The 13,169-nt window shown below is 46.0% G+C and overlaps 1 protein-coding gene across 2 annotated transcripts in view; it reads left to right on the plus strand.

The window, feature by feature from the left end:
• The window catches only part of acot11a (acyl-CoA thioesterase 11a), a 132,173-nt gene that overhangs the window by 108,441 nt on the left and 10,563 nt on the right, over window positions 1-13,169 (plus strand). For both annotated transcript variants that reach the window (XM_070886169.1, XM_070886170.1), the window contains 3 exons: window positions 1,922-2,005; window positions 2,093-2,226; window positions 5,752-5,883. In XM_070886169.1, coding sequence (XP_070742270.1) covers window positions 1,922-2,005; window positions 2,093-2,226; window positions 5,752-5,883 — 350 coding nt within the window. The remainder of the gene's footprint in view (window positions 1-1,921; window positions 2,006-2,092; window positions 2,227-5,751; window positions 5,884-13,169) is intronic.

Here is a 13,169-nt window from a genome sequence, read left to right on the forward strand (position 1 = left end):
AGATAATAGGTGCAGGAGTAGGCCATTCGGCCCTTCGAGCCTGCACCACCATTCAATAAGATCATGACTGATCATTCACCTCAGTACCTCTTTCCCGCTTTCTCTCCATACCCCTTGATCCCTTTAGCCATAAGGGCCATATCTAACTCCCTCTTGAATATATCCAATGAATTGGCATCAACAACTCTCTGCGGTAGGGAATTCCACAGGTTAACAACTCTGAGTGAAGAAGTTTCTCCTCATCTCAGTCCTAACTGGCTTACCCCTTATCCTTAGACTATGTCCCCTGGTTCTGGACTTCCCCAACATTGGGAACATTCTTCCTGCATCTAACCTGTCCAGTCCCATGAGAATTTTATATGTTTCTATGAGATCCCCTCTCATCCTTCTAAACTCTAGTGAATACAGGCCCAGTCGATCCAGTCTCTCCTCATATGTCAGTCCTGCCATCCCGGGAATCAGTCTGGTGAACCTTCGCTGCACTCCCTCAATAGCAAGAATGTCTTTCGTCAGATTAGGAGACCAAAACTGAACACAATATTCCAGGTGAGACCTCACTAAGGCCCTGTAGAACTACAGTAAGACCTCCCTGCTCCTATACTCAAATCCCCTAGCTATGAAGGCCAACATACCATTTGCCTTCTTCACCGCCTGCTGTACCTGCATGCCAACTGATGTACCATGACACCCAGGTCTCATTGCACCTCCCCTTTTCCTAATCTGCCACCATTCAGATAATATTCTGTCTTCGTGTTTTTGCCACCAAAGTGGATAACCTCACATTTATCCACATTATACTGCATCTGCCACACGTTTGCCCACTCACCTAATCTGTCCAAGTCACCCTGCAGCCTTTTAGCGTCCTTCTCACAGCTCACACTGCCACCCAACTTAGTGTCATCTGCAAACTTGGAGATATTACACTCAATTCCCTCATCCAAATCATTAATGTATATTGTAAACAGCTGGGGTCCCAGCGGCACTCCACTAGTCACTGCCTGCCATTCTGAAAAGTACCCATTTATCCCGACTCTCTGCTTCCTATCTGCCAACCAATTCTCTATCCACGTCAGTACATTACCCCCAATACCATGTGCTTTAATTTTGCACACCAATCTCTTGTGTGGGACCTTGTCAAAAGCCTTTTGAAAGTCCAAATACACCACATCCACTGGTTCTCCCTTGTCCACTCTACTAGTTGCATCCTCAAAAAATTCTAGAAGATTTGTCGAGCAGGATTTCCCTTTCATAAATCCATGTTGACTTGGACCGATCCTGTCACTGCTTTCCAAATGTGCTGCTATTTCATCTTCAATAATTGATTCCAACATTTTCCCCACTACAGATGTCAGGCTAACCGGTCTATAATTACCCATTTTCTCTCTCTCTCCTTTCTTAAAAAGTGGTGTTACATTAGCTACCCTCCAGTCCATAGGAACTGATCCAGAGTCGATAGACTGTTGGGAAATGATCTCCAATGCATCCACTATTTCTAGGGCTACTTCCTTAAGTACTCTGGGATGCAGACTATCAGGCCCTGGGGATTTATCGGTCTTCAAACCCATCAATTTCCCCAACACAATTTCCCGCCTAATAAGGATTTCCTTCAGTTCCTCCTTCTCACTAGACCCTCGGTCCCCTAGTATTTTCGGAAGGTTATTTGTGTCTTCCTTAGTGAGACAGAAGGAAGCCAGTTGCAGCACCCAATGGTTCTGGTAAAGATCAGTAGACTCTGTACAGACCCAGGTATCCAAGTGCCTTCCATGCTAAAGAAATTTTGCATATATCTGAGCTTAATGAGACTAATGTACTACGGTATATCCGATGACGTGACCAAGGCCATTATGGGTATTGCTACACTGGGTGCTGCCTTCAGTCAATTAATGTTTTAAGTGACTGGTTTGCTTTGTTTTTGTTGAAGGTTTACCTCAGCTACAATAACATCTCTGCACTAAAAACGCTGGCTACAAAACAAAACTGGGTACTGAACTGCACGCAGAACAAGGCAAGTTAAACCAACAGCAGCATAAAGAGTTCAAGACTTTTCAAGCAGCCCGCTTTTCAGGAAATTATGTCAATTTCCTTTTTCTAGGCCAAACTATTCACGCTGGAGGAAGGTCAGCAACTGTTCTTCAAAGTGGAAATGACTGTTTCTGTAAACATCAAGCAAGTTTTCATGCTCCTATCTGATATGAGCCGTCGACCTGAATGGGACACCCACTACCAGTAAGAACAGCCACATAAACTTGAGAATGAGCATCAGTGACAGTGGGAAGCAAAGGATAATGGAAGCGGGAAGATGTTGACACAACTCACTGTCCTAGGGAGTACGAAGATCTATTTTTCTCTCTCCTGCGAAGGAGCAGATTAAATCTGATCCAACTCCTGTCCTTATTGAGAAACTAAGGTGCTACAATACTCATTGATCAGTTGCCATAGTGCACATGGGCTGAAACGTTCAAATGCTTCACAGGACATGATAGTTGAACCACCTCTCTGCCCATTGTCATTACCATTGCCAAGACCCCCTTAATCAACATCTAAGGGGGTCGCCATTGTCCATAAACTCAACTAGACCAGCCACACAAATGCCGTGGTTACTAGAGCAGGTATTCTGCAGTGAGTGACTCACCTTGTGACTCCCAAAAACATCTCCAACACCTACAAGGTACAAGTCAGGAGTGTGATGGAATACTCTCCACTTGCCTGGATGAGTGCAGCTCCAACAACACTCAAGAAGCTCAACACCGTCCAGCTTGATTGGCACCTCATCCACGAGCCTAAACACCCACCCCCTCTACAGCTGCAGTGTGTCATCATCATCATAGGCAGTCCCTCGAAACGAGGATGACTTGCTTCCACGCCAAAAAGGATGAGTTCACAGGTGTTTCAATACAGGACCTAATATTCCAGGTCACGAACTACATCCTGAGGGGTGGAATTTGCCTGTGTGTGGATTTTTGTAATGTGTGGTGGCCGTTGCACACCAGCCACCACACGGGCTTGACAGAGCTAGGTCTTGGTCCAGTGGCAAGGGTTTAGCAACACGACTGGAGATCTGTTCTGCTGCACAGACCTAGTGTGCACACATATCGCAGTGTGGGCTGGCCCATGCTGCCCCTGGGCCCCTGGCCCCGAACTCACGCCTCCCCTGGGCTCCGATCATGTCCCTCTACACACACACACACAAACACACAAACCCACACACCGGTTGATCAAAAGCATCCAAACGCTGAGGACATAGTACCATGTGCACTCCCCTGCTCTGGCACCCGTTAAGGTCTATGTTGGTCATGGTGGATCCCCACTTTACAACAAACGGTGGGACCCCATGATGTCGCATGTGTACCCCGTCCCTCAGAACGCCGATGTTCTGTACTCGGTATATCGCTGCCGGTCGTGGTGCCCTGCTCATCACTGGCATCCGAAGTACAACCCCCATTACCGTAGCGTTGTACCGGCCACAATCTACCGGGACTGGGTAAGCAGTGTGTACTATCTACAGGAAACACTGCAGCAATTCACCAAGTCTTCTTTGACAGCACCTCCGAATTCCCCTCCAAGTCACACACCATCCTGACTTGGCCATATAACACCGTTCCTTCATTGTTGCTGGATCAAAATCCTTGAATTCCCTACCTAGCAGCATTGTAGAAGTACCTTCACCACACGGACTACAGTGATTCAAGAAGGCGGCTCACCACCACCTTCGCAGGGCTACTAGGGATGGGCAATAAATGCCAGCCTTGCCAGCGAAGTGCACATCCCCAGAATGAAAAATAAAATGAGGATGGATGAATGTTCTGGAGTTTTGTTCAAATTACTTTGGGAATCAAAGAAGTATTTTTTTTACAGAAATTTCTCTCTGGGATTACATGGTATTTGTAGAACCATAATGGATAAATTAAACATGGTTGGTGGAAGGAACAGACCTGATGGGCCAAATAGTCTTTCCTCATTATATGGATTTATATATATGTTTTATTTGCTGCTTTGTTGAGTGATCAAGGGAATTGGTCAATGCTCTATTTAAGAAGCATTGCCTGGAGCTGGGAGATGGATGAGTTGAGATAGTCAGATGATGTTGAAGTGGCTGCTGAAGAGTCGGAATGTGTCAGCCGACTCGGTGGGGTCTCTTGTGTGATGTAAGAGCCCTAAACGCAGCTCATTGTGCACAGCCGAGACTGAGAAGCAAAGTTAAGCTCGTCAAGACACTCCATTAAAAGGACAGAAACTGCCAGGCTGATGGGCAGAGATTATCACATTAAATGTTCCTCCTTCAGTGCGGTCCCTTGGGTTGTGATGAGCTGTGCTGTAGTGGGCAAAGCTCAAGCGGGGAGTAAAATAATCGACAGGTGAGTGAGGCAGCAGCCCTGCCCACGCTAGACTCTAGGAGGGAGGGGATAAAAGCACAGTATTGATTCCACAAAATGTTGGGGACTCGGCAAAGTTTACACATGACTAGAGCTGGGGGAGCATAAGGAGCTCAGGTCTGTACAGGTCGCTGTTACTGCAATATGTTTTATCCTAAGAATTACCACTGGGAGACCAGTTGTTCCCCAGCTCCTCCCAAGTTGGTGCCTATGGAAGTAGCCAGAGATGGAGTGGATTTTATTAGTGTCTGATTGCCAAAAAATGGAATCAGCAGCAGGTAGTGCACGGTGCCAAATGCCCTTGTGACAGCTCAGCTAGCTAAGGCAGTGGGTAGCTGATGCAGATCAGGAAGTCCCGGGTTCAATCCCTGATCTATGCCGAACTAGCTGAACTTGGCTGGAGCGACAGTAACTGTGCTTATTTATGAGATCGAATCATAGAACCTTCCAGCAAAGGAAGAGGCTGATGTCACTGAATTGGAGAGGAGCGAATCAAACTGGTTTTCCATTCCCGCTCATTAGCCAGCGATTCCTGCTAACGGTGCACGTGTGCGGACGCTTGGTGAGAATGAGATGGAGCTCAGCAAGGGGTCCCTCGCAGACGAATCGACTGGCAGCTCTTACTGTCTCGGGTCACTTGGTCAAGATACTAGAGGGAAACCATGCTCCAGCAGGGAGCCTTCAAGAAGAAGGAAATTGGCAGACAAGGATTTTCAAAACTGTTGCCACAAATACCATCCTTTCCTGGAGCACTTCAAACATTTAAGAGTGAATTTATTATCCCCTTTATGGGTTTTCATATCAAAAATAAGGGGAAAATACTATTTCTACTAGTCAGTGAGATAACAACTCAAGGGTCTAAACGCAAGATCACACCAAAAGAACAGAGGGAGAAGTTAGCAGACATTATTTTACCACAGAGATGTCCCACCAGAACAGCGGTTGAAGTAGAATCCATTATAGATTTCAAAAGAGAAGTGGATAAATATTGCAAAATATAAAAATGTTAAAGGTATGGGGAAAGGGCAAGGAAATTAGATGAAATGGATAGTTATTTCAGAGAGCAGGTACAGGTTTGATGGGCTGAATGGCCTCTTCCGGTGCTAGAAGATTTTATGATTCTATTTAATAAATACGAATTGCTCCTTGGAGGACCTTGCATGTAATGGAGAGAAATGGTTCACACCACCACACATGGGCTTTCTAAAAGTAAGAACTTATATGGGTTTAGATGCTTCACTCCAACTATGTAAAATTGGGACATTACATGATTTTTGATTAATACTGCGGTTTCAAAGTGAGTCCTAGAAGTGTGCTCCATGGACTACACACCCGTCCACACACAAACTCTCTCTAATACCTTTATGTTTCCTCCAAGGAAATTTGAATTGATACAAAAGGTAGATGAGGATGATGTCATCTATCACGTGATCTCTCCGTCTGTCAGCAAGGGAAGCAAGTTTCAAGATTTTGTTTTACTGGCATCTCGCCGAGTGCCTTGTGCTGAAGGGTAACTTAATTTATAATTTTGGCATGTTGAAGTAGCTGTATTTTTTAACTCATTCTCCCAAGAATAACAGGCTTTTGAGATTTTCATGAGTTCATAAGAACATAAGAAACAAGAGCAGAAGTAGGCCATTTGGCCCCTTCAGCCTGCTCCGTCATTCAATAAGATCATGGCTGATCTGATCTTGGCCTCAACTCCACTTTCCTGCCCGCTCCCCATAACCCTTAACTCCCTTATTGTTCAAAAAGTTGTTTATCTCCACCTTAAATATATTCAATGAGCCAGCCTCCACGGCTCTCTGGGGTAGAGAATTCCACAGATTTACGGCCCTCTAAGAGAAGAAATTCCTCCTCATCATTTTAAATGTGCGATCCCTTATTCTGAAACTATGCCCCCTAGTTCTAGATTCCCCCATAAGGGAAAACATCCTCTCTGAATTTACCCTGTCAAGCCCCCTCAGAATCCGATACGTTTCAATAAGATCACCTCTCATTCTTCTAAACTTCAATGAGTATAGGCCCAACCTGCTCAATCTTTCTTCATATGACAACCCCTTCATCTCAGGAATCAACCTAGTGAACCTTCTCTGAACTGCCTCCAATGCAAGTGTATCCCTCCTTAAATAAGGAGACCAAAACTGTTGCAGTACTCCAGGTGTGATCTCACCAACGCCCTGTAGAGTTGTAGCAAGACTTCTCTACTTTTATACTCCATACCCCTTGCAAAAAAGGCCAACATTCCATTTGCCTTCCTAATTAGTTGCTGTACCTCCATGCTAACCTTTTGTGTTTCGTGTACAAAGTCACCCAGATCCCTCTGTGCCACAGCATTTTGGAGTCTCTCTCCATTTACATAATAATTAGCTTTTTTATACTTCCTACCAAAGTGGATAACCTCACATTTTCCCACATTACACTCCAGCAGCCAAATATTTGCCCACTCACTTAACCTATATCCCTTTGCAGATTTTTTGTGTCCTCTTCACAATTTGCTTTCCCACCTATCTTTCTATCATCAGCAAATTTGGCTACATTTCACTCGGTCCCTTCATCCAAGTCATTAATGTAGATTGTAAATAGTTGAGGCCCCAGCACTGAACCCTGTGGCACCCCACTAGTTACAATTTGCCAACCTGAAAATGACCCATTTATCCCGACTCTGTTTTCTGTTAGTTGGCCAATCTTCTATCCATGCTAATATATTACCCCTAACTCCATGAGTTCTTATCCTGTTAGTAACCTTTTATGTGGCACCTTATCAAATGCCTTCTGGAAATCCAAATACACTACATCTCCTGGTTCCCCTTTATCCACCCTGCTCATAACATCCTCAAAGAACTCTAGCAAATTTGTCAAATGTGATTTCCCTTTAGAAACATAGAAAATAGGTGCAGGAGCAGGCCATTCGGCCCTTCTAGCCTGCACCGCCATTCAATGAGTTCATGGCTGAACATGCAACTTCAGTACTCCATTCCTGCTTTCTCACCATACCCCTTGATCCCCTTAGTAGTAAGGACTACATCTAATTCCTTTTTGAATATATTTAGTGAATTGGCCTCAACAACTTTCTGTGGTAGAGAATTCCACAGGTTCACCACTCTCTGGGTGAAGAAGTTCCTCCTCATCTCTGTCCTAAATGGCTTACCCCTTATCCTTAGACTGTGACCCCTGGTTCTGGACTTCCCCAACATTGGGAACATTCTTCCTGCATCTAACCTGTCTAAACCCATCAGAATTTTAAACGTTTCTATGAGGTCCCCTCTCATTCTTCTGAACTCCAGTTGAATACAAGCCCAGTTGATCCAGTCTTTCTTGATAGGTCAGTCCCGCCATCCCGGGAATCAGTCTGGTGAACCTTCGCTGCACTCCCTCAATAGCAAGAATGTCCTTCCTCAAGTTAGGAGACCAAAACTGTACACAATACTCCAGGTGTGGCCTCACCAATGCCCTGTACAACTTAGCAACACCTCCCTGCCCCTGTACTCAAATCCCCTCGCTATGAAGGCCAACATGCCATTTGCTTTCTTAACCACCTGCTGTACCTGCATGCCAACCTTCAATGACTGATGTACCATGACACCCAGGTCTCGTTGCACCTCCCCTTTTCCTAATCTGTCACCATTCAGATAATAGTCTGACTCTCTGTTTTTACCACCAAAGTGGATAACCTCACATTTATCCACATTATACTTCATCCGCCATGCATTTGCCCACTCACCTAACATATGCAGCCTCATAGCATCCTCCTCGCAGCTCACACTGCCACCTAACTTAGTGTAATCCGCAAATTTGGAGATACTACATTTAATCCCCTCGTCTAAATCATTAATGTACAGTGTAAACAGCTGGGGCCCCAGCACAGAACCTTGCGGTACCCCACTAGTCACCGCCTGCCATTCTGAAAAGTACCCATTTACTCCTACTCTTTGCTTCCTGTCTGAAAACCAGTTCTCAATCCATGTCAGCACACTACCCCCAATCCCATGTGCTTTAACTTTGCACATTAATCTCTTGTGTGGGACCTTGTCGAAAGCCTTCTGAAAGTCCAAATATACCACATCAACTGGTTCTCCCTTATCCACTCTACTGGAAACATCCTCAAAAAATTCCAGACGATTTGTCAAGCATGATTTCCCTTTCACAAATCCATGCTGACTTGGACCTATCATGTCACCATTTTCCAAATGCGCTGCTATGACATCCTTAATAATTGATTCCATCATCTTACCCACTACCGATGTCAGGCTGACCGGTCTATAATTCTCTGTTTTCTCTCTCCCTCCTTTTTTAAAAAGTGGGGTTACATTGGCTACCCTCCACTCGATAGGAACTGATCCAGAGTCAATGGAATGTTGGAAAATGACTGTCAATGCATCCGCTATTTCCAAGGCCACCTCCTTAAGTACTCTGGGATGCAGTACATCAGGCCCTGGGGATTTATCGGCCTTCAATCCCATTAATTTCCCCAACACAATTTCCTGACTAATAAGGTTTTCCCTCAGTTCCTCCTCCTTACTAGACCCTCTGACCCCTTTTATATCCGGAAGGTTGTAAATGTCCTCCTTATGAATACCGAACCAAAGTACTTGTTTAATTGGTCCGCCATTTCTTTGTTCCCCGTTATGACTTCCCCTGATTCTGACTGCAGGGGACCTACGTTTGTTTTTACTAACCTTTTTCTCTTTACATATCTATAGAAACTTTTGCAATCCGTCCTAATGTTCCCTGCAAGCTTCTTCTCGTACTCCATTTTCCCTGCCCTAATCAAACCCTTTGTCCTCCTCTGCTGAGTTCTAAATTTCTCCCAGTCTCCGGGTTCACTGCTATTTCTGGCCAATTTGTATGCCACTTCCTTGGCTTTAATACTATCCCTGATTTCCCTTGATAGCCACGGTTGAGCCACCTTCCCTTTTTTATTTTTACGACAGACAGGAATGTACAATTGTTGTAGTTCATCCATGCGGTCTCTAAATGTCTGCCATTGCCCATCCACAGTCAACCCCTTAAGTATCATTCGCCAATCAATCCTAGCCAATTCACGCCTCATACCTTCAAAGTTACCCTTCTTTAAGTTCTGGACCTTGGTTTCTGAATTAACTGTTTCATTCTCCATCCTAATGCAGAATTCCACCATATTATGGTCACTCTTCCCCAAGGGGCCTCGCACAACGGGATTGCTAATTAATCCTCTCTCATTACACAACACCCAGTCTAAGATGGCCTCCCCCCTAGTTGGTTCCTCGACATATTGGTCTAGAAAACCATCCCTTATGCACTCCAGGAAATCCTCCTCCACCGTATTGCTTCCAGTTTGGCTAGCCCAATCTATGTGCATATTAAAGTCACCCATGATAACTGCTGCATCCTTATTGCATGCACCTCTAATTTCCTGTTTGATGCCCTCCCCAACATCACTACTACTGTTTGGAGGTCTGTACACAACTCCCAATAACATTTTTTGCCCTTTGGTGTTCTGCAGCTCTACCCATATAGATTCCACATCATCCAAGCTAATGTCCATTCTAACTATTGCATTAATCTCCTCTTTAACCAGCAATGCTACCCCACCTCCTTTTCCTTTTATTCTATCCTTCCTGAATGTTGAATATCCCTGAATGTTGAGTTCCCAGCCCTGATCATCCTGGAGCCATGTCTCCGTAATCCCAATCACATCATATTTGTTAACATCTATTTGCACAGTTAATTCATTCACCTTATTACGGATACTCCTTGCATTAAGACACAAAGCCTTCAGGCTTGTTTTTTTAACACCCTTTGTCCTTTTAGAATTTTGCTGTACAGTGGCCCTTTTTGTTTTTTGCCTTGGGTTTCTCTGCCCTCCACTTTTCCTCATCTCCTTTCTCTTTTGTTTTTGTCTCCTTTTTGTTTCCCTCTGTCTCCCTGCATTGGTTCCCATCCCCCTGCCATATTAGTTTAACTCCTCCCCAACAGCACTAGCAAACACTCCCCCGAGGACATTGGTTTCGGTCCTGCCCAGGTGCAGACCGTCCGGTTTATACTGGTCCCACCTCCCCTAGAACCGGTTCCAATGCCCCACGAATTTGAATCCCTCCCTGCTGCACCACTGCTCAAGCCACGTATTCATCTGTGCTATCCTGTGATTCCTACTCTGACTAGCACGTGGCACTGGTAGCAATCCCGAGATTACTACTTTTGAGGTCCTACTTTTTAATTTAGCTCCTAGCTCCTTAAATTCTTTTCGTAGGACCTCATCCCTTTTTTTTTTACCTATGTCGTTGGTACCAATGTGCACCATGACAAATGGCTGTTCTCCTTCCCTTTTTAGAATGTCCTGCACCCGCTCCGAGACATCCTTGACCCTTGCACCAGGGAGGCAACATACCATCCTGGAGTCTCGGTTGCGGCCGCAGAAACGCCTATCTATTCCCTTTACAATTGAATCCCCTATCACTATCGCTCTCCCACTCTTTTTCCCGCCCTCCTGTGCAACAGAGCCAGCCACGGTGCCATGAACCTGGCCGCTGCTGCCCTCCCCCGATGAGTCATCCCCCCCAACAGCACTCAAAGCAGTGTTTCTGTTTTGCAGGGGGATGACCACAGGGGACCCCTGCACCACCCACCTTGCACTACTCTTCCTGCTGGTCTTCCATTCCCTATCTGTCTGTGGACCCTTCACCTGCGGTAAGACCAACTCGCTACACGTGCTACTCACGTCATTCTCAGCATCGTGGATGCTCCAGAGTGAATCCACCCTCAGCTCCAACTCCGCAACGCGGTCCGTCAGGAGCTGGAGGCGGACACACTTCACGCACACATAGTCATCAGGGACACTGGAGTCGTCCCTGAGTTCCCACATGGTACAGGAGGAGCATAACACGCGACCGAGCTGTCCTGTCATGACTTAACCCTTAGATAGGCAACAACAATGCTAAAGTTTACTCACTGTTATAGAAGAGAAAAAAGATAAACTACTCACCAATCACCAGTCAATCACTTACCCCCTTGGCTGTGACGTCACCTTTCTGTTTCTTTCTACTTCTTTTTTGCCTTCTCCCTGTAGCTGCACAAGTCACGCCTCACCAACCCCGGAATCGCGCTGCTCCAACTGCCGTCGCCTCACTCTCCCGCTGGGCCTTTTATAGGCCTCATCAACCCCGGACTCGCGCTGCCCCAACTGCCACCGCCTCACTCTCCCGCTGGGCCTTTTATAGGCCTCACCAACACCGGACTCGCGCTGCTCCAACTGCCGCCGCCTCACTCTCCCGTTGGGCCTTTTATAGGCCTCATTAACCCCGGACTCGCGCTGCCCCAACTGCCACCGCCTCACTCTCCCGCTGGGCCTTTTATAGGCCTCACCAACCCCGGATTCGCGCTGCTCCAACTGCCGCCGCCTCACTCTCCCGCTGGGCCTTTTATAGGCCTCACCAACCCCGGACTCGCGCTGCTCCAACTGCTGCCGCCTCACTCTCCCGCTGGGCCTTTTATAGGCCTCACCAACCCCGGACTTTCATACAATCCAGCAGAGTCAGCATGGTTTTAGGATGATTTTCTAAATGTCCTACTACTACTTCCTTAATAATAGACTCCCACATTTTCCCAATGACAGATGTTGGGCTAACTTGTCTATAGTTTCCTGCTTTCTGTCTCCCTCCTTTCTTGAATAGGGGCATTACATTTGCGGTGTTCCAATCCGTTGGGATCTCTCCAGAATCCAGGGAATTTTGGTAGATTACAACCAATACATCTACTATCTCTGCAGCCACTTCTTTTAAACCCCTAGGATGCAGGCCCATTAGTTTGCCAAGTACTTTTTCTCTAGTGATAGTGATTGTTTTAAGTCCCTCCCTCCCTATAGCCCATTGAGTATCTATTATTATTGGGATGCTTTTAATGTCTTCTACCGTGAAGACCGATACAAAATATTTGTTCAAGGTCTCTGCCATTTCCCAGTTCAGGTTATTTTAATTTCTACAAAATGATGTCCCCTATAAGCAATACTTGTAACTATGCTTGCTAACCATGGAGATGTCCAGTGGCATGTTAATGATATGGCTGCCCGACATGTGTGCCCCTGTCTTTCCATGGCTGAATGCATGTTCGTACCTTTTAGCACCGTATGGTTTAATTTCTCAAATGCTTTCGTGGCCTCACCTCCTCTCTCCACAGATGACAGCATATCTAAATGCTGCAGCCTGTGCTCTCACAGACACACAGGCTTGCACTCCCGTTACCCTGTGCTTGCCAAACCATCCCGGTCCTCAGGAAAACTGGGTCGACATGCAGCCTAACCACCGCCAAAAAGCTACATTTAAAATAAATACTTACCTGAGTGTGGAGCTGGCTGGTGCAGCAGTGCTCCTCCTGGCTCCACGTTAAAACCAATTGCCCTCTCCCTCCCCTCTCCCCGCCAAGCCTCCCCCTCCGCCTGACGCCCAATATGGGCTGGCCTTGGGCCTTCCCGATCAGGTGCAAGGATCGTTCCCAAAAAGCCCCAGTTCATGCCAGCCAGCCGGCACAAACCAATCTCTAGGCCAGTAAATTTCCTTTATTCCTATTTCTTTTATTAATCTTTATTAGCTATATATACAGCAAATTACTATTTCTTATCTAGCTTCTCTCTTTTATCATACAATATGTGCAACCGATTATTTGAACCTCCTGTGCCTGAGTGCGTACACCCCAATAGCCCAGGATTAACCCGTCCACTTTCCCAACTTGTAAACTACAAGTGATCCTCGGGCATTTTCCCTCGGTTTATACCCAGGTTGTTTACATCTCAGAAACTGCAGCTTTTTTGACCTACACTTG

This window comes from Pristiophorus japonicus, chromosome 8, assembly GCF_044704955.1.
Source record: "Pristiophorus japonicus isolate sPriJap1 chromosome 8, sPriJap1.hap1, whole genome shotgun sequence".
Taxonomy (NCBI): Eukaryota; Metazoa; Chordata; class Chondrichthyes; family Pristiophoridae; genus Pristiophorus; species Pristiophorus japonicus.